At 47.8% G+C, this 27,580-nt stretch overlaps 2 protein-coding genes across 5 annotated transcripts in view; one reads left to right on the forward strand and one right to left on the reverse strand.

Moving 5' to 3' along the window:
* Positions 1 to 27,580, forward strand: part of LOC126545112 (venom metalloproteinase antarease-like TfasMP_A) — a 129,691-nt gene that overhangs the window by 9,679 nt on the left and 92,432 nt on the right. The gene's annotated exons all lie outside the window — the stretch shown is intronic.
* LOC129388121 (uncharacterized) overlaps positions 2,384 to 27,580 on the reverse strand; it is a 27,037-nt gene continuing 1,840 nt past the window's right edge. The window contains exons 3-5 of one of the 2 annotated variants that reach the window (XM_055078227.1): positions 26,594 to 26,667; positions 24,994 to 25,077; positions 2,384 to 2,606 (exon numbers count right to left, since the gene is read on the reverse strand). In XM_055078227.1, the coding sequence (XP_054934202.1) occupies positions 2,476 to 2,606; positions 24,994 to 25,077; positions 26,594 to 26,667 (289 nt within the window). In that variant the 3' untranslated portion in view covers positions 2,384 to 2,475. The remainder of the gene's footprint in view (positions 2,607 to 24,993; positions 25,078 to 26,593; positions 26,668 to 27,580) is intronic. The other variant, XM_055078228.1, reaches the window with a different exon arrangement.

The following is a 27,580-nucleotide window of genomic DNA, read 5'->3' on the forward strand; positions in this document are numbered from 1 at the left end:
AGATCGCTTCGAAGATGTGGCCCGCCCGAGAACGCACTTTCGCGATGTCGCAGAGCGCTTACGAGACACACGAGCGCCAGCAACGCGTCCCTATGGCGTCCGCCAAAGCGTCTACTACGGCGTCCGCGATTCACCGGAACACTCCGACGGCGACGCTAGAAATGCGCCTGGAGTCTCCATATAATTGCTACCGCAATGAAAGACCATGGAGCCAGGGAAAGCTTAGAGTAAGTTAACCCTTTTGACATGAAAACGTGAAATGCCAATTGAACGAAAGAGCCAGTGTAAGTGACAAGGAAACGCCACCTAAATTCCCATTCAGTGCGACGCCACGTCACGTACACGCCTCGACGGAGCAGAGCGGCCGAAATAGAACACCTGCTACCGGGTCCGGTGTTCCGTGAGGGGAGAGTGCATCGCTGTGACGCCACGTCACCCTCGCTCTCGGTAGCGTGTGTTAAGCTGGAACAGCATGGCGCGTTTTCCATTCGCTAAAACACAATGCCCGGCGAACACCTGCACCACCGCAGATGCGTCAGTACCCGCATGAGCACGGTGGGCGCGCGCCGCGTTTGCCGGGTGTTTCGCCGACCTGTTGCGCCAAGAATGCGCCAATATGAGTATATGGATGGATGGATGTTATGAGCGTCTCCTTTGGAGCGAGGCGGTGGGTTGCACCACCAAGCTGTTGCTATTATGTTGCCTAATGTCCTACCTAGGTTAAACAAGAGAAAAAGAAACACTCTAAACTCCCACGACCGAATTTTCTGATCCCCGATGGCGAACTGCGCTTTTGTACGTCTCCGTTTTCTGTCGTTTCCCTACTTTTCTTCCGCCAATCTTCCAATCGCCTCTTGCTAATCTCTATTGCGGACATGTTTACTTTTCCACTGCTCTCGCTGAACCCAAGGGCTTCAAGGAGGCCATTGGTGCCTAAATCGACCACTGGGCAGATGTCTTCAGATTCTAATAAAACATGCTCCATAGTTTCCCTAGCTTTACCGCAGCAAGCACATGCTTCTTCTTCCTTCTTATATCTCGCTTTATAGGTGCGTGTTCTAAGGCATCCCGATCTCGCTTCGAAAAGATAAGCGGACGGCAGCACCATCCGGTGGCGTTGATGGAACTAAAGTGTGACGTATAGCGTGACTGTGTGGCCCCTTCTAGCCACCATAGCATCACGTGCCACTTGCGCGGCACTCTCATTGACGCACGTTCTACTCCCAACAATGCCACGCAGCTACGCGATTTCCGTGGGCGTGTTCGTCGAAAAGACGCCCGCGCCCCTCAGCCGTGCGTCAATCGCGCTAAAAATCGCGTCATGCGGTTCCAGCTTTACCCGAGCGTTACTTACCCGCTCAAGCTCTCGCCTGCGTTCTTACTTCACCTCGGTAAACGCTATAAAGATATTAGCGTGTAAAGAAATATAATAAATTTGGAAGGTAAAACGTTGGCAGTACAGTGAGTTTCGAGCCTAACCCACGCTCAAAGCCGAGTGTCTTACCCACTGTGCTAAACCAACAGCACGCTTGTGCACTCTGCTTTATGACACCATGCTACTTGGACAGAAATTTCCATTGCCGAGCCCGGCGGGACGAAAGCGGTGACGTCAAAGCTATGGCCAAGCGTCTCAACGCACTCACTTGCCCGCTAGGAGTGCATAACTCGAAGGACCGCTCAGTGGAGTTCAACTATACGTTAGTGCTTTCACGTTCACAACTTATAAGAAGTGCGTAGGTGTCCTCGAATTTTTTTATTTGAAATTTAGAAATAAATTCCAAAATAAACGAAAGTGAAAGTTGTCGAAAAGATAACTTGCCACAGTTGCTAGCCGAATTGACATCTTCATTAGGCAGGCAGCGCACAATAATGATCCATACCACGGGGGTCAACCGCCCGTCTACTTTCTTGTATAATTCTGTATACGCACAGCCCGCCACAAAAGTCGAAAACGCCTAATTTCGGTAACCTTCCGGAAACCGTACACCACAATGTTGTTCGCATACACCAGTCTAGCCTCGAAATGCAGGTACCGTGCTACGCTGTGAGGCTGCGGAGACATTAAGATTTTTCTCAGATTCCATAGTGCGTAAAATTGTGGTCGACCGAACAAGATTTGCAGTTGTAGGAGCACCCCTCAGCTCTGCGCGGCTGATCTGGAAACCCTTTTCAACCATCTGGCTTTTTATGACGCGCTCTGATTCATAACGAATCCATATTAACTAGCCAGTTTCACCAATTGGCGCCTTTGTGTGTAGGTGGGTTAGGTTGCGTACCTACGCGGGTTATGGGCGTGTGCTTGTGCGGTGCGGGTAAAAACAACGTAAATCCTAACCAACGATGACGCGGGTTCAAAGGCTTAGGGATGGGAAAGCGCAAACCGTGCTGTGTGCGAGCTTTATTTCTTTTTTTTTTTTTTGCACAATTGCATTTGTTGCAAAGAGGTTCCGTGACGATGTTTGAAGGCCATTGCGGCTAGAACCCACACGACTGCTCGTACACTGGGTACTTGGGCGATGAGCCGCAGTTCTCGTCGTAGATGAACTCGCAGCAGTCGTTCGGCTCGTCGAGCGTGCCCCTGCGTCGCCACAAGGAGCAGCCGTTGCCTGGAAAGTACGAACCAAATAAGAGCGCGAAATCGAGAGCATCGAGAGTGCACAAGCTTTGCAAATCATTTTGGAATTACTACGCGGGCCGTCTCACAAAAGGCACGACGTGAGTGGACACAGTTTGCTCGAGTCAATATTCACGCGTACCTATTGATAGTAACTTATGCTGTTACTAGTTAGGATGCGCAGTAGTTACAAGAAAAATACATCATCAATAAAAAAATGAAATTGTATAATTGTTACCAGATTTATAGAAATCATTATTACCTTTTCCTACATTTAGTTCGGTACTCTAAGCTTTCTTCATTATCTATTATTGTTAATGTGTTCGAAGTTGCAAGTTGTTAGCGCTATTTTAACACCAAAGCGTTCATTCCAGGCTCCGCCGAAAGTTTTTGGCTGTACTTACGTCAAGCGATCATTATCACGCTAGTTTCTTGGCATCGAGCCAACATGGTGAGCGGAAAATGGGACAGCCGGAGAACGCCACCAGAACGCGTTGCCGTCCGCGCATCATTCCTTTTTTAACCTAGTTAGGACATCGCAGTACAACAGCACGAGCTTGGTGGCACAACCCACCGCCCCGTTCCAAAGGAGACGCTCGTAGCATCCATCCACCCATCCTGCTCTGTTACTCTGTGGACTGCGTCGGCGGGCAGTCGCGACGGGGACCGGCGCACGCGCACTCTGGTGCGACCATGCTAAACACAATACAAAGCGCGATCAGGCATCAAGATGCAAGGCGAGACCGCGCCGCCTTTTCGTCTCAGTCCGTGCGAATGCCTTTGCGTCCGCGGCGGTGCGGGCGCTTGATGCGCATCGCGTTTTCGCTCGCGAAAACGCGCCATATGGGAACGACGCCGTTTCGTCGCGTATGCGGAATCACCGTCGCGTCTTTTACACGCCTGGTAGCCTCCGCAGTGCTGTTAAAACACGCAGCAGCACTGACCTCGTGTGCTTGCTACCACTGTTGTTTCCTCGTTCTTCGAGCGAAAGTGGAATTAACTATAGAAGACTGTGCACATTTATTGACTTGTACTTGCGAATCAGCAACGAAGCTGGCCATTGCTTCTTAGAATACACTTCTTGCTTCAATGTTACGAGGAGGTATTGCTCATAACACTAAAGGAAGAAACCAATTTTTGCCTTACGTTTTGCATTTACTTAGTGCATTTTCATTTAGCGGTTGGCGTTGTGTATTGTGCTTTTGTTTTTGTTTTCAAGCTGTTTAAGCTGTTTATATTTGTTCTAGAAAATATTTTTTGCCTGCTTATTCAATTTTTACTTTAATTTCTGTTGAGAGTCCCGGAGAAATCTCAGATTATGACTCCGTCTTTTGTATATTTATAAAGACCGAAAGTCGGGCTGGATCGTATGGCTTCATGTTCTTACCGCGTGAAGAAAAGCGAGGACAAGTTGGGGGGCACGCAATCCCATGCGACTTAGTGCACGGTTAGTGACAAGTGGGCCATTGTTCTCCTCTTCCGTAAAGGCAGGTACTCTTGAATTTTAAAAAATATATATGTTCAAGTGTTAAAACAACAGAGTAAGATTCCCATTTGCCCGAAGACTTACGTGTAATCCTGTTGTAGCTAACCTCGATATGTCCTATGTTCTCAGAAAAGGCTGCTTTATGTGTTCTTCATAGTCGTGAAATGTAGCATTGTTGCTTAATCGCATGCGTTTAGGCTCCTCGGGGTCTGAAACGTAGGATAATCTGGACAAACAGTTCGACACAAGTGATTCTAATGCCTTGTTCCTTCTCTATTTGCAGGCTGCCTCGTTAGCTAACCATTCCAAAGTGGCAATGCAAGATGTTAATTCCATTGTGAATCGTTAGATCGTCAGCACCCACAGATACAGGACGCACTGACAGGTGAAAGGCAGGTTAGGGAAGGGCGCAACTTACGGACTTCACTGAAATTTACTTAACTGATTTTTATTAGTATATGTGTATAAACTTTTGACGGCACATATATGTACTGCCATATATATACTGACATATACTGCCAGATGATAGAGCACTTGCCTCCTCTTGTCAGACAGTCCTGCCCTACCGTGCATACCTTCCATCAGGTTATGCAGCTCCAGTGAGATTTCCGTTTCGGCCATGGTACTTGGCTCAAGCAAAAGTTCGGCTAATGGTACCAGGAATACAAACAAAAGCACAACTCTGATCTCCAGCACTCAAGCAGCTTTCGCTGCTCTTTCTGTACTAGAAATACAACGAGCATCATCATCTATATTGACACGCGCTAGTAACGCTGGAAGCCGAGGATGAAGAAGTGTGTGTGGTAGCTGCTGCAGAAACGAAGAGTAAACGGCCGTTCGCTTGGAACTGACTGCTTGCCTTTTCCTCTCGCGACAAACTGGTGGAAGCGCAGGGTAAGCATCCGCCCTGTGCCTACTGGCCCTGAACCAGAAGCTACTGACGCCAGTACCTCGGGGACGGCAGAAATCCATCGAAGCAGCCGTCGCCTCCAAGGTCTTCAACCGCAATACAGTCCCCTCGCAAGCTCCGTGAGGAAGATGTCAACAACAACCGCAAGCCAAACCAAGGGGATCCCGAACGCTGCTGTATTATGCATTGCCAACGCGCCTCGCATGCCTAACCCGTTCCACGCCGACGCCTTTGAGGACGCTGAAGACTGGTTGGACCATTTCGACCAGGTCGCCACCTTTAATGACTGGACGATCCCCGTAAGTGGAAGAACGTCTACTCTTCCCTTTTAGACGCGGCAAGAGTGTGGTACGAGAACCATGAAGCTTCATTTACCACCTGGCAGGAGTTTTACCGACTGCTTCGCGACGCCTTCAGCATCCCCGAAAGGAAAGAAAGAGTCGAACAGGCACTGTCTTCGAGGTTCCAAATGCCGAACCAAACCGTCGCCATGTTCATCGAAAACATGACGCGATTGTTCCGTCGGGCATCGGGTCGACCCACTAATGCCAGAAGACAACAAGGTGCTTCTGTTAAACAGCTTTCCGTGGGCCTCGTGCGCAAACCTCCTACAGCAGTGTCTCAGTTCGTTCGTGAGGCAACAGTCATGGAAAGCATGCTTCGGTAGCGGCTCTCGCAGTATGAACGCCAGACCACCATGACTGCTGTACGCTTTCTTGTACCTGACTGATGACAGGCAGTCCCTTACCGAACTAATACAGCAGATTGTCCGAACTGCAGCAGTCTTATGCAACGGCTCCGGCACCTTCCGAGTGCCTCGGCTCTTACGGACGACACTCGGGAGAAAATCGGCGAGGTGGTTCATCCCTCGCCACCAACACGTGCAGAACCCCCCCCCCCCCCCTTCTCGCACGCGGATGCTCTTCGGGTTTCTGCGCCGTCGACGGGCCGTTTCTCCCAGCCACCTGCTGGGATTCGACGCTTCCCAAGTCCAATCCACCACACGAATCTGCCAGCAGCCTTTCATCCTGGTCCGGGCAAGTCTACAGTATGGCACGCTCCCGACAACAGTCCGTTGGCTTACCACGGTGGGGAGGCTGGTTACTTGTATCGCGACTGCCAGTACCGACGAATTGGTCTGCGGGGATACCACCCGGACGCCCGTTGGCCGCGTTATGGCGAAAGCCCACACGAAATCGAAGAATACTTGGAAAGTAACCGGCTTCCTCCTGCCCCGCAGCGAAGACAGTCACGGTCGCAATCACCTCCTCGGCACGCGTCACCAAACCGCGCTCAACCCGCCTTTGATTCCGCTGGAGTCAGCGGTGGAAGCCCGCGCCGGGGAAACTGAAAACGGCAATCCGAGGGTGAGGCCGCTGTCATGCGAACCGCCGACGCCACCCCCTCGCGGTGTACCAGTGACGCCTTCAATCGAAACTGCCAAAAGAACTTCCACTGCTATTACTGTTTCCGTCGATGGTTATCCGGCAACTGCACTTGTCGATGCGGCAGCTGATTACTCGGTTATGAGTGCCTCACTGGCCACTCGGCTAGTGGGACGGCCCACATCTGATTACGGCTGGAGGACACCTCGTGCCACCCATTGGACGATGCACCACCAAAGTTTCACTTTGTACTTCGACTTTCGTAGCGTCTTTGCTTGTGCTGCCAAAGTGTTATCGGCTGGTTATATTGGGCATGGATTTTCTCCGGGAATATCGGGCGATCATTAACCTGCGTGACTTCTTCGTGACTTTTCTATGTTTCTTCGAATTCGAGTGTGGAGGATGAACATCTCGTGGCTTTACGCGTGGTCGATTACTGCACGACGTTACCGCCTCGAAGTATCATCTTCGTCCTCGTTGAATGCCCCAAGACCAACTAAGAATAGGCATCGCCGTAACCTCACCATTTTGCTGGATCGAGAAGTCGGCGTCGCACGAGGTGTCGTAGGGCTCCAAAGTAGGCAAACCACGATCCTAGTTGCCAACTTCAGTGGTGACTACAAGCACATTGCGAGGCATACCACCATGGCCTCCTTTTAAACAGCGACCGAGTCCAACGCCTGTGCTTCGGTCACGACAATCTCGATTCCGGAACCCAGTGATGTCGACGTGACCGCTGACATCAACGCCAATCCACAGCTAGAACAACCCGAAAAGGAGAGGCTCCTTACTCTACTATCATCATTTAGCGACGGTTTCGCCACCACGTCGAAGGTCAAGCAGACTCCTTTAACCAAACACAGAATCATCACTGAACCGACCACCCAACCTGTTCGCCAAACGCCTACCGCGTGTCGCAGAGAGAACAGCGTGCTATTCATCATTAAGTTAAACAAATGCTAGATGATGTCATTCAACCATCCACAAGTCCTTTGGCTTCACCCGTTGTACTAGTTAAGAAGAAAGACTCTTCACTACGATTCTGTGTCAATTATCGCAAACTGAACAAGATCAAAAAAAAGGACGTTTACCCCCTTCCTCGGATTAATGACTCTTTGGATCGCCTGCTCCGTGCCCGTTACTTTTTTTCAATATATCTGCGTAGTGGGTACTGGAAGACTGAAGTTGACGAACGGGACCAGGAAAGAACGGCGTTTATAACACCTGATAGTCTCTATGAATTTAAGGTCTTCCCTTTTGGACTGTTTTCCGCTTGGACTACATTTCAACACCTGATGGACACAGTTTTATCTGACCTCAAGTGGCACTCGTGTTTAGCCTACTTGGACGATGTAGTTGCTTTTTCCACCACGCTTGAGCAACATATCGAGCTGCTTGAGGCGGTTCTTCAAGCCATCCGCACCGCCGGCCTGTCTATGAAGCCCGAAAAATGTCACTTTGGATATGAGCTTAAATTTCTAGGTCATATTGTCAGCAGCACTGGTGTACGCCCTGACCCTGAAAAAGCCATGGCAGTTGCTCTGTTCCCGATACTGAAGAGAAAGCACGATGCCCGCCAATTTTTAGGGCTTTGTGCGTATTATACCGCCGTTTTGTGGCCAGTTTTTGTGAGACTGCCGAACGTTTTCAAGAACTCATCAAAAATGACATCACATTTGTTTGGGGCCCGGCACAATCCGACGCCTTCCACGACCTTCAGCGACGTCTACAGACACCACCGATCCTTGGTCACTTTGACACAGAGGCCGACACAGAAGTGCATACTGATGCTAGTAACGTTGGTCTCGGAGCGACGCTCGTACAATTTCAAGCTGGTGTTGGACGCGTTATTGCCTATGCCAGCCGGGCGTTGTCTGCTGCTGAATAAAAACAACTCAAACTGAAAAGCAGAGAAAAGACGGGGAATCCGGGAGATGGCAATTCAAGGCGATGAGCAAAACGTGAACAAGGTGAATGCAGGAGCCAACGTTTCGACAAGTGGACTTGTCTTCTTCAAGGCGACATATGCTTTCCTCGCCACAGTATATATAGAGGTGGGGTTATTCTAAAGGGGAGGGGGTGTGAGGCGGGAGGGCGCGAAAACGAGGGAAAGTGTGTTAGCGTGTCGAATTAGTAAAGGAACGCTGTGTACAAGGTCAAAGCCAGGACCCTCACCCTAGTCTGTCAACCCACGCGCGTTAGCCGGCGTGTCAAGGGCGTCTGACACGCCAGCTGACGAAAAAAAAAATAAATAAATAAAAGAAAGAAAGAAAAAGAAAAAGAAGGGAAGAAAAAGGAAAGGGGGGGGGGATACGCCAAGAAATCAAACTAAGTGTTGTTGCCTATAGCTTGAGGTTTAGCATAGCGAATAGATTCTAAAGCTCCCTTTGAAACGTTTATGCCTATTGGTTGCAATGTCTTGAACTTATGGATAAGGTATGATTCTCTGTATTTTCTTTCTCGTTCAGAACGGAAATTTGACTGTAAGATGTAGAGTTTAAGTTCATCAAAGTTATGACCTGGTTGGTTGAAATGCTCGGCGACGGCTTTGGGAAGCTTTTTAGCTGTGTCCGCGCGATGTCCGTTTAATCTGACGTTCATTGATTGTCCTGTTTCACCGATATATTGTTTCTTACAGAAGGAACATTCAAGCATATAAATCACATCCGAACTTGTGCAAGTGAAGCTGAATTTGACTTCATGTGTATAATTATTTGCGGTGCTTTTAATTTTAATGTCACTTTGAAGGTGCCTGCAGGTTTTGCATCTAGGGCGACAACATGCTTTTATTACGGGGGAATGCTGCTGGCTGACTTTTGCGTGCACTAACATGTCTTTAAAGTTCTTGTTTCGGCGATAGGTAACCCTGGGTACATCCGGGAACGCTTTTCGCAGACGCTCGTTACTTGATAATATTGGGTGGTATTTTCTTAGGATGTTGTTTATGTTTGGGAGTGCATTAGAATATTTTGTTATAAAGGCCGGCGGTCTGTCAGATTCTAATGTGGGCTGTCTCTTCGCCAATTCCGACTGTCTCTCCAATCTTGACGCGGTATCATAAGCTCTATCGAGAGCAACTTGGGGATAGTTCCTTTCTGCTAGCGTTGATCTAAGGTCATTTAGGTGGTGGATATAATCGTGGTCTTCACTGCAGATTCTTCTTATACGTTTCGCTTGTCCGACAAAAATTCCTTGCTTGCAATGTCGTGGGTGATGACTGTTGTAGTCTAAATATTGCTGGCTGTAAGTAGGCTTCCGGTAAAGTGTCGTTCTCAGTTTTCCGTTTTCTATGTAGACCGTCGTGTCCAGGAAGTTGACCTGACTAGGAGAGTGGTGAGCAGTAAATTTAATACTCGGGTGAAAGCGATTGAAATGGCTAATTAAGTCGGTTAAGGCGCTTGTGCCGTGTTCCCATATTATGAATATGTCGTCAATGTAACAAAGATAGGTGTGGGGTTTTAAAGGGTAGGATTTCAGCAGGTCTGCTTCAAGCTGTCCCATGAAAATGTTCGCATACGTGGGAGCGAATGGCGTACCCATGCTAGTGCCGAAAATTTGCAGGTAGTGTGTAGAATCGAATTCGAAGTAGTTGAGCGTGAGAACTAACCTAAGGAGCGATAAGTAAACTTCAGGAGCGTGCGCTTGGGGATTGATTGCGAGGGATCTAGAAACGGCTTCAATTCCTTCACTCATGGGAATGTTGGTGTAAAGGGCAGAAACATCCAAAGTGACTAGAATAGCGCGGTCGGAAAGGATTTGGTTGGCGTTGATGCCGTCGATAATTCGCAGGAAGTGCGGCGTGTCTTGAACGAAAGATGGGAGGGTAGTGGGTATGTTTGACAGGTGGTGATTTAAGAATTTAGATAGTGACTCAGTAGGTGTGTTGTTATTAGACACAATAGGCCGACCTGGGATTTCTGCTGTAAATATTTCTTCGACCGGAACTTTATGTATTTTAGGAAGAAGATAAAAACGGCCTGCTGTTTTGTTTTTGGGCATCATGAAGCGATATTCGGATTGCGTGATTAGTTCCCTGGACCGGAGCTCCGCTATTGTGCCTAACACAATATTGCTGTAATCTGAGGTTGGGTTAGAGTCAAGTTTTCTGTAATGGGTGTGGTTGTTCAGTTGTTTAGAGGCCTCATTCTTGTACTTTTCTATAGGCCAGATTACGATACTGCCGCCTTTGTCTGCTGGTTTTATTACAATATCATTCCTTTTCGCAAGTTCTTTAAGGACTTGGTGTTGAGCGGGGGTCAAATTTTTGCGTTTCCGGCAATGCCGCGTTGACTCTAGAATTTCCTTTGATATCAGTCAATCAATCCCCAAGCGCACGCTCCTGAAGTTTACTTATCGCTCCTTAGGTTAGTTCTCACGCTCAACTACTTCGAATTCGATTCTACACACTACCTGCAAATTTTCGGCACTAGCATGGGTACGCCATTCGCTCCCACGTATGCGAACATTTTCATGGGACAGCTTGAAGCAGACCTGCTGAAATCCTACCCTTTAAAACCCCACACCTATCTTCGTTACATTGACGACATATTCATAATATGGGAACACGGCACAAGCGCCTTAACCGACTTAATTAGCCATTTCAATCGCTTTCACCCGAGTATTAAATTTACTGCTCACCACTCTCCTAGTCAGGTCAACTTCCTGGACACGACGGTCTACATAGAAAACGGAAAACTGAGAACGACACTTTACCGGAAGCCTACTTACAGCCAGCAATATTTAGACTACAACAGTCATCACCCACGACATTGCAAGCAAGGAATTTTTGTCGGACAAGCGAAACGTATAAGAAGAATCTGCAGTGAAGACCACGATTATATCCACCACCTAAATGACCTTAGATCAACGCTAGCAGAAAGGAACTATCCCCAAGTTGCTCTCGATAGAGCTTATGATACCGCGTCAAGATTGGAGAGACAGTCGGAATTGGCGAAGAGACAGCCCACATTAGAATCTGACAGACCGCCGGCCTTTATAACAAAATATTCTAATGCACTCCCAAACATAAACAACATCCTAAGAAAATACCACCCAATATTATCAAGTAACGAGCGTCTGCGAAAAGCGTTCCCGGATGTACCCAGGGTTACCTATCGCCGAAACAAGAACTTTAAAGACATGTTAGTGCACGCAAAAGTCAGCCAGCAGCATTCCCCCGTAATAAAAGCATGTTGTCGCCCTAGATGCAAAACCTGCAGGCACCTTCAAAGTGACATTAAAATTAAAAGCACCGCAAATAATTATACACATGAAGTCAAATTCAGCTTCACTTGCACAAGTTCGGATGTGATTTATATGCTTGAATGTTCCTTCTGTAAGAAACAATATATCGGTGAAACAGGACAATCAATGAACGTCAGATTAAACGGACATCGCGCGGACACAGCTAAAAAGCTTCCCAAAGCCGTCGCCGAGCATTTCAACCAACCAGGTCATAACTTTGATGAACTTAAACTCTACATCTTACAGTCAAATTTCCGTTCTGAACGAGAAAGAAAATACAGAGAATCATACCTTATCCATAAGTTCAAGACATTGCAACCAATAGGCATAAACGTTTCAAAGGGAGCTTTAGAATCTATTCGCTATGCTAAACCTCAAGCTATAGGCAACAACACTTAGTTTGATTTCTTGGCGTATCCCCCCCCCCTTTTCCTTTTTCTTCCCTTCTTTTTCTTTTTCTTTCTTTCTTTTTTTTATTTATTTATTTTTTTTTCGTCAGCTGGCGTGTCAGACGCCCTTGACACGCCGGCTAACGCGCGTGGGTTGACAGACTAGGGTGAGGGTCCTGGCTTTGACCTTGCACACAGCGTTCCTTTACTAATTCGACACGCTAACACACTTTCCCTCGTTTTCGCGCCCTCCCGCCTCACACCCCCTCCCCTCTAGAATAACCCCACCTCTATGTATACTGTGGCGAGGAAAGCATATGTCGCCTTGAAGAAGACAAGTCCACTTGTCGAAACGTTGGCTCCTGCATTCACCTTGTTCACGTTTTGCTCATCGCCTCAAACTGAAAAGGAATGTCTGGCAGTCGTGTGGACTATCCAGATGTTCCGGCCATACTTGTACGGACGCCCCTTCCGTGTCGTCAGCGACCAGCACTCTCTCTGCTAGCTGGAAAATCTCAAGGATCCTTCAGGCTGCCTCGCAAGATGGAGCCTTCGGTTGCAGAAATTTGACGGGACCATCGTCTTTAATTCTGGCCAGAAACACACGGACGCCGATTGTCTCTTCCGCGCCTCCGTCAAACCCGCACCACTAGATACTGACGACGACTGTGGTTTTCTTTGTACTCTTCCGTCTTTAAACCTCGCTCAACGGCGCCGCCAAAATTCCGAGCTCCAACCCTTGATTGAACACCTGGAAGGAAGCCGCCAACAACCCGCACGGCAGTTCGCGCGTCACTTCTCTTTCTGCCTATGCGGCGACATCCTATACAAGCGGAACTTTCTCCCTACGGCAACCGTGTTCCTGCTCGTTGTTCGCGACGACGTTCTACGTGCATGCCACGACAAACCAACGTCCGAGCATCTTGGTTTCACGCGTACTCTGGCAAGAATCAAGCAGAAGTACTACTAGCGAAAACGCACAAAAACCGTGAAGAAGTACGTCAGAAGTTGTCGAAATAGTCAGCGTCGCACCGTTCCACCAATGAAACCAGCTGGTCTGCTTCAGCCTGTACGACCTCCTTGCTCACCTTTTGAACAAGTCGGAATGGATTTACTTGGCCTGTTTCCCAAGTCTTCGGCTGATAACCGCTGGATCGATCGTTGTCGCCACAGATTACTTCACTCGATACTGCGAAACACACGCCGTTTATCGAGCTACTGCTTCAGATGTAGCCAAGTTCTTTGTCAAAAATATCGCCCTTCGACATGGTGCTCCCGCTGTCGTCATCACAGACCGTGGTACAGCCTTCACCGCACAGTTGGTCCGAGATATTCTGCGGCTGAGTGGAACAACGCACCGTGGGGCAACTGCGTATCATCCGCAGACTAACGGGTTAACTGAGCGTCTCAACAGAACGATTGCAGATACGCTTTCTATGTATGTCGCCATGGTTCATAAAAATTGGGACGAACTGCTCCCCTATGTGACATTCGCGTATAACACTGCGCTTCAATAAACCACCGGGCTTCCTCCTTTTCGTCTTGTCTACAGACGCGACGTCACCACTATGTTCGACGTGATGCTCCTACCAACTTCGTCTCAACCTACCACACCAGATACAGACGCTTTTGTTCTGCGTGCCGAAGCAGAGCGGCACCTTGCACGGCAACGAATTTTATCTCGACAAAGTCAAGATGCTTGTGGGTACAACATACGCCATCGAGACGTCAGGTACAACCCGGGAGATCTCGTATGGGTTTGGACCCCTATATGCCAACGAGGCCGCTCATAAAAATTATTGCGCCGATACTTTGGACCCTACATAGTTTTGCATCGTCTAAGTCCTGTCAACTACCAAGTTATTCCAGCCGAAACATCGCACCACTCCCGTGGACCACATTCCTCTGACGTTGTTCACGTTACCAGGTTGAAGTCCAACCACTCGCACTGACTCCCATTCACATACTTCATGGTGCGGCCCCTGTCTTCACGTCCGTTGTCTTTCTCAGTTCTTTTATTTTCTTTTTGTGGCATTTATCATGTCCCCAACTTCTTCTTGGCCTAACTTTCGTCTAGTCGCATCAAGAAGTCGTCCCTCTTCTTTTCCATTTTTGGGGAGGGAGGGGTAATGGCACGCGCAAGTAACGCTGGAAGCCGAGGATAAAGAAGAGTGTGTGGTAGCTGCTGCAGAAACGAACAGTAAAAGGCCGTTCGCTTGGAACTGACTGCTTGCTTTTCCTCTCGCGACAATATACTGACGCTTCAACCACGGTGAATGGGTCTGCAGGATAAGTTATCTTTCCTGCAAGAACATTCACCATAAAGATTCGACTATCGCACCAGACTAAACCGACTGCCGCGGAACTGGCTTCCATTCGTTGTGTACTTCGCGTAATTTTTGATGAACTGCCCAAAAAATGGAGCGTGTCCAGTGACTCCAAGGCTGCTGTTCATTGTTTGGTTTCTGCCTTATGCCGTGGGCACCACAAACATTTAGCTCTAGAAATCAGACTGCTGCTTCACCACCTCGTCGAGCAAGGACACATCATGTTACTGTGGATTCGAAGCCACTGCGGCATAATGGGCAATGAACATGCCGATGCAGCAGCACGATCTGCATATTAGGAGAGCTTCCAAGACTCCATTCCATTCTGTAGAACAGACGCAGCAATGAAAATTCGTGTGCTTGGAAATGAAGCAATAAGATCTTTATGGAACACACCAAGCTTGAAGCACACGTTTATACAGACTGGACCCGTCCCTTCGCCTTCGACCCCCATCTGGACTCTCTCGACTCGAGACAGCAATACTTTGCCGACTGTGGCTTGGTGTCGCTTTCACAAGATCTTTCGCCTTCCGAGTCGGTATGGACGACAGCGCGGCTTGCAGTCACTGCGACGGCGAGGAGACCATAGAACACGTACTTTGCCACTGTCCTCGATACAGCGCGCACCGGCTGTCACTAGTGGCCGTGTTGGCACGCCTTGATGACAGGCCACTTTCAGAACAGACGGTCTTGGAAGGCCCACATGAACTTTCGTCGCACCGTGTGACGTGCCGTTGTGGCCATCGGTTTATATGGTTTCCGGAGTGGCGTAAGGCACATCCAGACACGGTGGAGACCAGGAAAGGACTGCCAAGCCCGACTTTTTTATTACTCGAGCATCCCTCCCGAGCACATGCTCGGTGCCGAACATTGTCTTTTCGCGCCAAGGCGCAAGATTCGTACGCACCAAGCGTCGTCTGCTATCGCTCGGGACATGCCCAGGTTTTGAGACAACTCGTCCTGACTCCATACAACGCTAAATACACAACACGTAACATTCGCAATAGTAAAACAGAAACTATTTACAAAGGTAAGCATTGTCGTCCCATGTTCAAAGATGGAAAGTAAATACCATCACTGGCACTATACTGCACCACACACTGCACTCCATCGACACTGCGTCTGGCACATTTAGAGCTTAGTCCGAAGCACAACGTTGTTCCGTCTCTGCAATTGGCAAACTGCAGCGGTGGCGTACAGGTGGAGCATCCGCCTCGCGTGCAAGAGGACCGTGGCTCGAATGCCGGTTCCGTGCAATTTTCCACCGGATTAAAAAAAATCGCGTGTTGATAAAATTGCATAACAGGCCTGGAGTGCGGCCTCATCCAGGTGACCAGAACCAGTAACGCACACCCTCACGAAAGCAGGATTGGCCACAACCTCCTACATGAATACAACAAACCCTCGCCCTCAGTCCCCATCAGCTGCGAAGCAACTGACCAACTGCGGTGGTCAGACCTGTGACGCAGCAGAGGTTGCTAAGGATCTCTGGGTCCGGACAGGCGGCCATTAGAATCTGAACCTGGCAACGTTTCAAGCTAGAACGTTATCCTGTGAGGCAAATCTAGCAGTGCTATTGGGAGAATTAGCGGGCACTAAATGGGATATAATAGAGCTCAGCGAGGTTAGGAGGACAAAAGCATACACAGTGCTAAAAAGCGGGCACGCCCTGTACTACCGGGGCTTTGCGGAGAGACGAGAATTAGGAGTCGGATTGTTGATTAATAAGGATATAGCTGGTAACATAGAGGAATACAATAGCATTACCGAGACGGTGGCAGTCTTGTTGTGAAACTTAAGAGGTACACATTGAAGGTCGTACAGGTCTACCCCCTAGATCCAGTCATGATGAGCAGGAAGTCGAAAGTTTATATGAAGACTTGGTATCGGCGATGGGCAAAGTCAAAACAAAATACATTGTACTGATGGACTGCCTCAATGCCAGGGTAGGCAAGAAGCAGGCTGTAGACAAGTCAGTGGGGGAATATGGCATAGGCTCTAGGAATAGCAGGGGAGAGTTATTAGTAGAGTTTGCAGATCGGAATAATATGCGGATAATGAATACCTTCTTCCACAAGCGGGATAGCCGAAAGTGGACGTAGAGGAGCCCGAATGGCGAGACTAGAAATGAAATAGACCTCATACTCTGCGCTAACCCTGGCATCATAGAAGATGTAGACGTGCTCGGCAAGGTGCGCTGCACTGACCATAGCATGGTAAGAACTCGAATTAGCCCGGACTTGAGGAGGGAACGGAAGAAACTGGTACTGAAGAAGCCGATCAATGAGTTAGCCGTAAGAGGGAAAATAGAGGAGTTCCGGATCAAGCTACAGAGCAGATATTCGGCTTTAACTCAGGAAGAGGACCTTAGTGTTGAAGCAATGAATGACAATCTTATGGGCATCATTAAGGAATGTGCAATAGAAGTCGGTGGTAACCTCGTTAGACATGATACCAGTAAGCTATCGCAGGAGACGAAAGATCTGATTAAGAAACGCCAATGTATGAAAGCATCTAACCCTACAGATAGAATAGAACAAGCATAAGACAGCTGACATAAGGAAGTATAATATGGGTAGAACTGAACATGCTCTCAGGAACGGAGGAAGCCTAAAAGCAGTGAAGAATAAAATAGGAATAGGCAAGAATCAGATGTATGCGTTAAGAGACAAAGCCGGCAATATTATTGTTAATATGGATGAGATAGTTCAAGTGGCTGAGGAGTTCTATATAGATTTATACAGTACCAGTGGCAACCACGACCATAATGGAACAGAGAATAGCCTAGAGGAACTTGACATCCCACAAGTAACGCCGGAAGAAGTAAATAAAGCCTTGGGAACTATGCATAGGCGCAAGGTATCTGGAGAGGATCAGGTAACAGCAGATTTGTTGAAGGATGGTGTGTAGATTGTTCTAGAAAAACTGGCCACCCTGTATACGCAATGCCTACTTACTGTCCATTGCCTACAAAGTATTTACCAAGGTAATTGCAAATAGAATCAGGAACACCTTAGACTTCCGTCAACCAAAGGACCAGGCAGGATTCCGTAAAGGCTATTCAACAATAGACCATATTAACACTATCAATCAGGTGCTAAGGGAATGTGCGGAATATAACCAACCCTTATATATAGCTTTCATTGATTACGAGAAAGTGTTTGATTCAGTCCAAACCTCAGCAATCATGGAGGCATTACGGAATCAGGGTCTAGACGAGCCGTATGTAAAAATACTGAGATTTCTACAGTGGCTCCACATGCAACGTAGTCCTCCATAAAGAAAGCAACAAAATCCCAATAAAGAAAGGCGTCAGGCAGGGATATACGATCGCTCTAATGCTATTCACAGCGTGTTTACAGGAGGTATTCAGAGACCTGGAGTGGGAAGAATTGGGGATAAAAGTTGATAGAGAATACGTTAGCAACTTGCGATTCGCTGATGATATGGCCTTGCTTAGTAACTCAGGAGACCAATTGCAATGCATGCTCACTGACCTGGAGAGGCAAAGCAGAAGGGTGGGTCTATAAATTAATCTGCAGAAACCTAAAGTGATGTTTAATAGTCTCGGAAGAGAACAGCAGTTTACGATAGATAGCGAGGCACTGGAAGTGGTAAGGGAATACATCTACTTAGGGCCGGTAGTGACGACGGATACGGATCATGAGATTGAAATAATCAGAAGAATAAGAATGGGCTGGGGTGCGTTTGACAGGCATTCTCATACCATGAACAACAGGTTGCCATTATCCCTCAAGAGAAAAGTGTATAAAAGCTGTGTCATACCAGTACTCACCTACGGGGCAGAAACCTGGAAGCTTACGAAAAGGGTTCTACTTAAATTGAGGACGACGCAACCAGCTATGGAAAGAAGAATAAAGGTGTAACGTTAAGGGATAAGAAAAGAGCAGATTGGTTGAGGGAGCAAACGCGAGTTAGACATATTAGTTGAAATCAAGAAAAAGAAATGGCCATGGGCAGGACTTGTAATGAGGAGGGAAGATAACCGATGGTCATTAAAGGTTACGGACTGGATTCCGAAAGAAGGGAAACGTAGCAGGGGGCGGCAGAAAGTTACGTGGGCGGATGAGATTAAGAAGTTTCCAGGGACAACATGGCCACAATTAGCACACGACCCGGGTAGTTGAAGTATGGGAGAGGCCTTTGCCCTGCAGTGGGCGTAGGCCAGGCTGATGATGATGATGATGAGGGCTCAATTTCTCCACATGGGCAATGTCCGTTCCCATGTTATCGGTGAGTTCGATCTCGTAGTTTACGGGAGACTGTTCACTATCTTCTGGGGCCCTTATACCACGTGGTCGATTTAACACCAAGCGCTGGAGCTTTAAGAAGCACTACTTGTCCTCTTTCGAACACAACGACTTTGCGGTACTTGTAGAAGTAGTCCTGTTTTTCTTGCGCCAGTCCGATCTATGCGGCCGCAAGCTCTCTAGCTTTTTGCAGTCTTTCGCTCACTACCGCGCCATAACTGGGCCCTTCTTTCAGTTCAAGTTCGCGTCGGCGATAAACAACGTCTAGTGCCAGCGCTGGATCCCTACCATAGACTAAGAAGAATGGAGTTAGGCGAACTGTGTACGTGGTGTTGTAACAAAATACAACATATGGGAGTACCTTGGCCGACTTTTCTCCTCCAGCATGGCAATCATCTGCTTGATTGTCATGGCCCTTTCGCACAAACCATTCGCTGCAGGATGAGATGCGGTAGTGGAAGCATGTGTGGTGCCGCGATGCTTGAGGTAAGCTTCAGTAGAATGCGCCATCATTTGAGTACCGCGATCTGTAATAATCATGGGTGGGCGTCCGTGCTTCAAGACGATTCTACGCTCAGTGAACGTTCTAACTGTCGTAGCTTCTATATTCCTCAAGGAGTTTGCCTCAACAAACTTTGTGAGGTAGTCAATGGCTACAATAATATATTTATATCGTCTAGAACTCTTTAAGGGTCCTGTTATGTACATTCCAACTGTATGGAGAGGGCTTTGCACATCTATTGGTTGCTGTAATTCATAATGCCCCGATGTGGACATCTCCATCCTCTGACAAATGTCATAGTGGCTCACATACTGTTTAACATCCGCATAGAGCTTTGGCCAGTAGTATGTGGACCTGAGAGATGCCCATGTGGCCACTGTACCTTCCCTCATGCATTTTTCCAAGTGCCTAAGCCTGTCGCTGAGAAGGAACGCAGAGGAGAAATCGACTGCTGACCGTAGCTTGATCTCTCCTATACAACACCTCATTCTGCATCAAAAACTTCTTTTGGGCCCGTTTCTGTTACTTCTTCGTGCCCAACGCACCATTCCAGGACTTTAGAGCAAAATGCGTCCTGACGCTGTTCGTCACTCATGTTGCCACAGTATCGCGAAGATCGATGGGATACTGTAAGGATTTCGCTTTTCTCTGGAACAATGAGAGGTATCCTTGAGAGACAAACCGGTGCGTTGCGCAGGATTCCTGATTTGCAGGTGACGTCAAAGTCGAATTCCTGTAAAACCAGCGACCAGCGAAGAAGACGTTGGTTACCTTCCTTGTAGCGCAAAATCTAGTAAAGGGCGTGGTGGTCACTGACCATTCGGAATTTCCGGCCTATCAAGTACGGTGGCAACTGCTCTAATGCCCATTTCACGGCAAAAGCTTCCAGTTCTGTCGAAGAGTAAACTCTGCACCTTTAAGTGTCCTGCTCAGGTATAACGCATGGCGATATCGTCTCTTTTCATCATCTTGCAGCAGCAGACCTCCTACGCCGAGACGAGATGCATCAGTGTGCACTTGCACACCAAATTCTGGTGTCTCCGAGAACAGCTTAAGGACAGGCGGCTGACAAAAAGAGCACTTTAATGTGTCAAATAATGCCACTTGCTTATCCTCTTCCCAGGAAAAAGCAGAATTCTTCTTTAGGAGGGATCGTACAAGTGCAGCGATAACACTGTAATTAGGCATAAACTTCCTCAAGTATGACGTAAGCCCAGTGAATGACTGGAGTTCCTGCATGGTTCGAGGAGGCCGGAACATCTGAACAGACGCCAGTTTCGATGGGTGAGGACTTACCCCATCTTTTGTGGCAACATGCCCAAGGTAATTAAGAGCAGTGCAAAAGAAGAAACACTCCTGGGGTTTAAACTTCAAAGCTGCTTTCTGAAACTTTGAAAAGATTTCCCTCTGGTGCGAAACGTGGACTTCAAACGTCCGACTGAACACTATGCAATCATCCAAGCAGATGAAGGCATTATCGTACTTAATTCCTTCAATGATTGTATCCACGGCTCATTGACAAGTGAAAGGAGCGCCTTTAAGGCCAGATAACATCCCTAGGAATTCATAGAGTCCACAAGGTGTCACAAAAGCCGCCTCCTGTATGTCTTCGGGATGCATGGCTATCTGACAAAAACCAGATGCCATGTCCATGACAGAAAAGTACCGTATTTTCGCGATTCTAAGCGCCCCCCGATTCTAAGCAACCCCCTCTATTTTCGCGAGAAAACTGGGAAAAAGGTTTGCATGCAAATCTAAGCAACCCCCGATTTGTTAGGAAGAGCGTGTAGCCAAGGCCGCCAAGCGCGCTTGCTCACTCTGTCATCGAGCCGGAGCCGTCGTAGTCCTGAGGTGGCACGGCGTCCACGGCTCGAGTACGCCGTACAGCAGGACTGTGCGACGAACTCGAGCGACAGTGCACTGAGCATCCGAAACAAGCGGTGGGTTCACTGTCTGCACCAATTTTTCTTTTGAATGTTTGCAAAAGAAAATGTTATTTCTCGCACCCGTATCGTCGTGATGTTGCAGCGAAAAGAGGCAGGGGGGGAGGGGGGGGTCATTCTAGATTTTTCGAATCTAAGCACCCCCCTCACTTTGGACATCGCGATCGTGAAAAAAAGGGGGTGCTTAGAATCGACTAAATACAGTATTTGCTCCCGGTGAGCGCCTGCAGGGCATCTTCAATCCTTGCAAATGGGCAAGCAATATCTTCAGTCACTGCGTTGAGCCGTAGATAATCGACGCACATGCGTGTTGTCCGTCTTTCTTCGCTACTAGGATCATCGGCGAAGCCCAAGGACTCCGAGAAGGCCGGGTTATGTTTGCATCCATGAGATCCTTGATCAGGCTCTTGACGAGGCCACACTGCGCAGGAGACAACCTGCGAGGTCGTTGGGAGATAAGCTTTCCATCCCCAGTCGGAATGCAATGTTGCTCAACTTTGCAGGAGCCTAGATCCGTACTTGATTGTGCAAAGCAAGCAGCATTTTGCGCTTACATCTTCATGAGCTGCATCTCACTTGAGGATAACGTTGTTCCAATGTTAAAGTTGACGTCGCCAATTTGGTTTCGACGATGCTGCGAGTCAACAACTGCATAAGCTGCTGGTTTTTCAAGATCCTCAGGAGATGATTGGTCATTGATGATGATGGGAACGGAAAAAATACCCGCTTCAGTAGCACAAGACACCTGCTCAATCGCTGATGACTGCTCGCAGGCATTGGCGTCACCCGTTGATCGTTTCCCTTCTGTTTTGGACTGGCGGACTCAAATCCCTTCTGGCACTTTAAAAATATTGCAGTTAGCGGTAGACGACATTGTGTGCCAAATGTCCACTTCTAAAGCAGTTCAAGCACAGTTTACGAATTCTGGTGGTATTATCTTGGGAACTGTTAAAAAACCCGGTGAATAATAAGTCGGATGCCTCGGAGATGGCTTCCTGTTCGCATGTTGCCTTTGAGGCAGGTTTCTTCGTGGCACCTGGTTCTCCGAGGAACCGTTAGACTCTATACTCTCCTTGCGCTGACTATTCCGCGTAGCCTTCCGTGGCGAACGCTTCTGCGATGGGGGAGGTTCAACCGCAAGAACTATAACGTTTTCCTCAGAATTGCTGATCTGGTTGAAACGCACAAAAGAGTTTATCATGTCATCCAGGCTCTTGAAATTCTTGTCAAAGAAGTGTTTCTTGGTCTTGGCTGAAGGCATAGTCATGATGACTTGACACTCCTCCTGTTGCAATAGTGGATAATTACATTATTCCATGAGGCCCAACTTGCGGTATGCAAAGTCTGTGCATGACTCTCCAGCTACTTGTGTAGCTCAGAACATACGCTGGGTAGATGTTACATCATAATCTATGTTATAACGGCGGCGGAACGCTGCCTTTATATACATTAGCCCAAGTAGTGATACCGGCCATCTTTGCGTGATGCCGCATCCATGTGAAATCCTTAGCTGGGTGCCTGGAAATAATGAAGGGTATCGCGACATCTTCATGAACGCTGAAGGTTCTGAACCAAAAATCAACTTGATGAGACCAAGCGGTGACATCTTTCCCAAGCTGTGGTAAGGAGCTTGCCGCGAAACTTGAAAGTCGGTCGCGAGTGTCTTCACCCGAGTCATTAGGCACGCATAAAGGAGCTTCTTCGTCTTTAGCTTTGCCGCGTTGGTTTCCCAAGCCGCGTTTAACATTTATCGACGCAACCCTCGTCGCCGCACTCATGTAGGATTCGGCATCCAAGTCCTCACGCACTTTCGACTCCAAGTTCCGAGTTCCGACTCCGATGCGTTCCACAATCGGAGCGAGTAAGTTGCAAAAGAAGTCGAGACTTGCCTACAACTGTGGGTCAAGCGGTGGCTTTGGTGAGTCGACTTCATTGGCGGCGTCATGTCCCTCCGAAAACATTCATTTCAGTCCTTCCAATTCGCGGCAGAGCTGATCCACTTCGGACCTTAAGGCACCTGATTCGCACACAGCTACTCTGTAGGCTTCCACCCGCGCGGCGTTATCCAGCTGTTCGAACACACCGGTGGAACACTGGGCGGTCACCATCTTGGGTTTACGGAGACGACGCTGTCCTGAAGTCAGTGGTTCGACCAAAGGAGCACGTAGCGAGCGACGTCCCCACATAAAAAAAGAAGGGGGGGGGGGGGGGGGTAAACGTCTTCGTAGCTCACCTTGAGCCGTTGGGCGCCAAATGTGACGTGCCGTTGTGGCCATTGGTTTCTATGGGCTCCGGGGCGACGTAAGACGCATCCAGACACGGAGACCAGGAAATGACTGCCAAGCCCATCTTTTTTATTCCTCGAGCATCCCTCGCGAACGCGAACTTGGCGCGATCTTTGTTGTTTTCTTCGCGCCAAGGCGCGAGACCCATACGCATCAAGCGTCGTCTGCTATCGCTCGTGACACCCCGAAAGTCGGTCAAGGCTTTTTTCACCTTTTTAGATGGCAGTGGCCTATTAGAAAGACTATATTGATCCCATCCCGTCCCCCTTTTTTCACGCCTTTCTTTTTGTCCCCGCTCTTCTTTCCGTATTTACTTCCCCTTTCCCTTCCCCTAGTGCAGGGTAGCAAACCGGAGGCTTTCACTCTGGTTAACCTCACTGCCTTTCTCTCATTTCCATTTCTCTCTCTCTCTCTCTTATGGTCCAAATATCGAGCGATACGTATGTTTTAGTGCTATTCTCAGAACCACGTCGCTGCTATGTAAGGTACGCTTCCCTATTTCGACAATACAACATTTAGTCAAGTCCAATAAAACATGTCACCCTGTTAGAGTGCTTCCACCATGTGTCGTTTACAGATCTTTGTCAACAAATGGATCACAGGCTTTCGCTACATTTTGTACTTGTGTGGGCTGACCTTACACCAGTATGCCTCGGCGTTTGGTTACAAAAACGTCTAAAAACGAACGGCCTACAAATTTTGCAAATTATCACCGGGTCAAGAGTGGTTTTATTGTGGCTCATAGATGGTCAGGTTGGCCATTCAGGTCAGCGAAATAGCGCTGACCATAAAGTCAGCTAAGTTGAGGCCAATGTAAATCCCCAAATGTGGGCCGCGCTCGGTAGCTGACCTTGGGCCGAGCTCGGCCAGGTTGGCCAGGGACCTCGCACCAGCATTGTGCCGAGTACTTTCGTACCATTGGTGACAGGTGATCCGACTCGCGACTGGTTTAATCTGTCATATCTCAAACGGAACGAGCGGCAAAACAAAAGAAGTGTGCGTCACAAAACAGCACAAGCCATGTGTCAGCATTCGGCGTGTCGATTTCAATTCTCTTCCGGCGTCGTAATGGGAAGGCCTTCTATAGTCCGGACACCCGAGGAGCAATACGCCGACGAAGAGCGACGTCTTCTATTTCAGCTGGCGCGTTCGCGACCGGTGGTTCAACCGCGCGAACGCGCTCGTGTGACTCCTCCCGCGTTCGTTGTCAACTTCTTGCACAGCTGGCTCCGATGCCGCTCATCGTGCCAGCGTTCCCATACTGCACCTCCCTCTGCGAAGGCACCGCAGCACTGGCCCACTGCGAGTCGGTGCGGGGATTTCGGTCTCATATTCTTTGCCTCAATATATCGCCAAAGGAAAACGCGTATAAAGCTGCGCTCAAATTTCGCATTAGGGCGTATCGTAATCGTCGGACATTTTTATGTCACCGATTCATTTCTCTGTGAGATCCTTCAATAGTGTGAAATAAGGTTTCAAAGACAGTTAATCATTTTCTTGCCTTCATCGCCTTCGCTAGTGAAGAAGTTATAGATGCGTACTCATATTTATTAAAAGAACATATTTTTAGAACGAGTTTAAGACGATTTCTCCTTCTGTTTCTATTCTTTGTAGCCTAGAATATATAAGGTACTCACCGTTATCAGCATAGCGGTGACGAATAACAATACAACTATCGCAATCTACGTAAATTACGTAGTAATCCTCCAGAGGGACATCAGCTACAAAAAAGCACGAAAACAAAAAGGCCGTCAGGAACTTGTCGATAAACCAGTGTTCCACTAAATGTAAGAAATGCCAACAACGTGTTATTGTTGAAGCCCGAAATTTTCTGAATAACCATCATAACCTCACCGTCTAAGGGTCATTCTAAACTAGCAATTCAGAAACCAACCCTGAACCTTCATTCACTTAGGAACCACATTCACATCCATCGTGCGCTTAATCGTTGTGTGTCTCTCCATACCTGCCTCACATCGCTTGCAAAGGCACGGGTTATGATCTAAGAAATGATGCGACCCTCGATTGAAATGCTGATTTGTTAAAGTCACAAATAGGTGTTTCTGAATAGCTTATGGGAGCATTAACTGGTGACCCATCGAAACAAGCATGAACTGTAGCATTAATACAAAATCATGCACGAGATTTACTTAGCTGGTGCCACTACAGGCAGAGGTAACTTAACAATATAAAGAGAGAAGTTTTAAAGAAGAAAGCAAATACGAAGGAAATGTCAAGGAGAGAGATCAACATGCTAGACCGGGATACGTATACAAAATTCTCATTTGATCAAGCAGGCTAGCTGACCGTTTGTCACCGCCATGTTTCAAAGGAGATATTAAAAATTGATAACTCATCATTATCACCACATGGTAATGAAATAGAGCATTAACAAAGGGTCAGATAATGAGGCGGATAGCCCAGAGATTTCAAAACTCGTGCATCCGTTATTTCTATTCCCAACCTAAACACATTCGCATTGGTTACCTTTAAATGCCAAACTTGAGAGTTATATTGTCGCAGCCTAGTAGGAGACGGAAAAGCCGGCGTAGAGGACGTATAAAAGCACTTTATCAAAGCAGTCAACGCGACGTCGTTGTCGTCTCTGTTTTTCCACTCGCGCGCTACTTCAGCGTCGTTCTCATCGCCTGGCACATACCCGCGGCGACCATATAGGATGTGGCATTTGCCCCCCCTTTGAAAAAAAAAGGCATCGTCCCGATGCACCAACCGTCGCAGGCTGTGCACAGACGGTGCAAAGTTGAGGTCACTAGGAAATGTATGGCTTCATACGAAGCACGTGCACAACCTCGGGCAGATGCCGCCGGCGTTTGGAGCAGTTGTGGCTGTCGGGGACAACTTCATAATTCACATCGCTGATGCGGCGCAGAACTGTGTACGGGCCGAAGTATCTTCGCAGGAGCTTTTCAGACAGCCCCCGCCGGCGAATCGGAGTCCAGACCCACACCTGGTCACCGACGTTGTATGTGACGGGTCTGTGCCGATGATTGTAGTGTCGGGCATCGTATTCCTGTTGTTCTTTAATTCGCAAACGCGCAAGCTGCCTGGCTTCCTCTGCGCGTTGCGTAAACTCCTCGGCACCAGTCTCGTCATCACCGCACTCGTGTGGCCGCATTGATTCCAACATTGTTGTCACTTCGCGTCCGTAAACGAGGTTGAAAGGCGTCAATATTGACTTAAATTACTAAATCCGGCATATTGCTTTTTAATACTTACGACTATCGGGAGTGAAGCTGTGTATGTTTTTCCCTGTGTAACAAGGCGATGACTCCAGCACGAACTTCCCGGTTCTGAAATACATAAAGAAGACATGGATTTACGGTGTCTTGTTCGTTGAGGAAGCGAACGGCACGTGAGTGTTTCTACATCTTATTTTTTCACACACAGTAAAAATGTCACAGTGAGCATTCTGCAGAGATGGGCTCTATCGCATGACATTTTGAATGCGAAACAACGAATTTCTCTGGCTGATGAATTCATTTTAGCACGTATGAATTATAGGTGCAAAAACAGGTCATCTGCTACAAAAAAGAAGAAAAGACCACCGAACTTTTGTATCGGTGAAGAAAAAATTTCTATGGTTGGAAATTTATGTTTATTTCTGCAGCGGCAACACAAAAAATCTTCGCATTTTCAAGTACTGACGAAATCTGGTATCTGGTTTTAATTACCAGCTACAATTCATCATAACCCACTTGAGAGAGGAAGTGTACCTAAATATGCCATCTATTCTCATTTTTTTTACATGCCCGTTCTTCAGTTGTTTAGCTTGTTTAAATGTTTCTATGAGACGTACTTTCGTGCCCCCCCCCCCCCCCCCCCCGTAGCTTTCATTTCATTATACCACGATTTACGCTTGACCGGACACCTCTTGATACAATCAGTATTTTAGGCCTTTCCCCTCATTTTACCTTTCTTTCTAGTTTTTTCAAGCCTCACTTTGCAACATAGCAAAAACCTATATTCCTCTTTTCTGAGAAAGCTGAACCCTCCGTACTGACCGTTCCTGCTTACACCTAAAGCTAATTCCCCATCTTCTTGTTTTTTATTTCTACTTGGAAGAACTGGCAGTATTATCATGCTCCTTGTTCCTTCGCTGTCGCATCTGAACACCTCACCCCGCTCACCCCGTTTTTTTCTTTCATTTCTTTTTGAACACTTCTACTTCACTCATTCAATAGTACGCGCCCGCTTATTATCTTT

The sequence above is a fragment of the Dermacentor andersoni genome, chromosome 10 (assembly GCF_023375885.2).
Source record: "Dermacentor andersoni chromosome 10, qqDerAnde1_hic_scaffold, whole genome shotgun sequence".
Lineage (NCBI taxonomy): Eukaryota > Metazoa > Arthropoda > Arachnida > Ixodida > Ixodidae > Dermacentor > Dermacentor andersoni.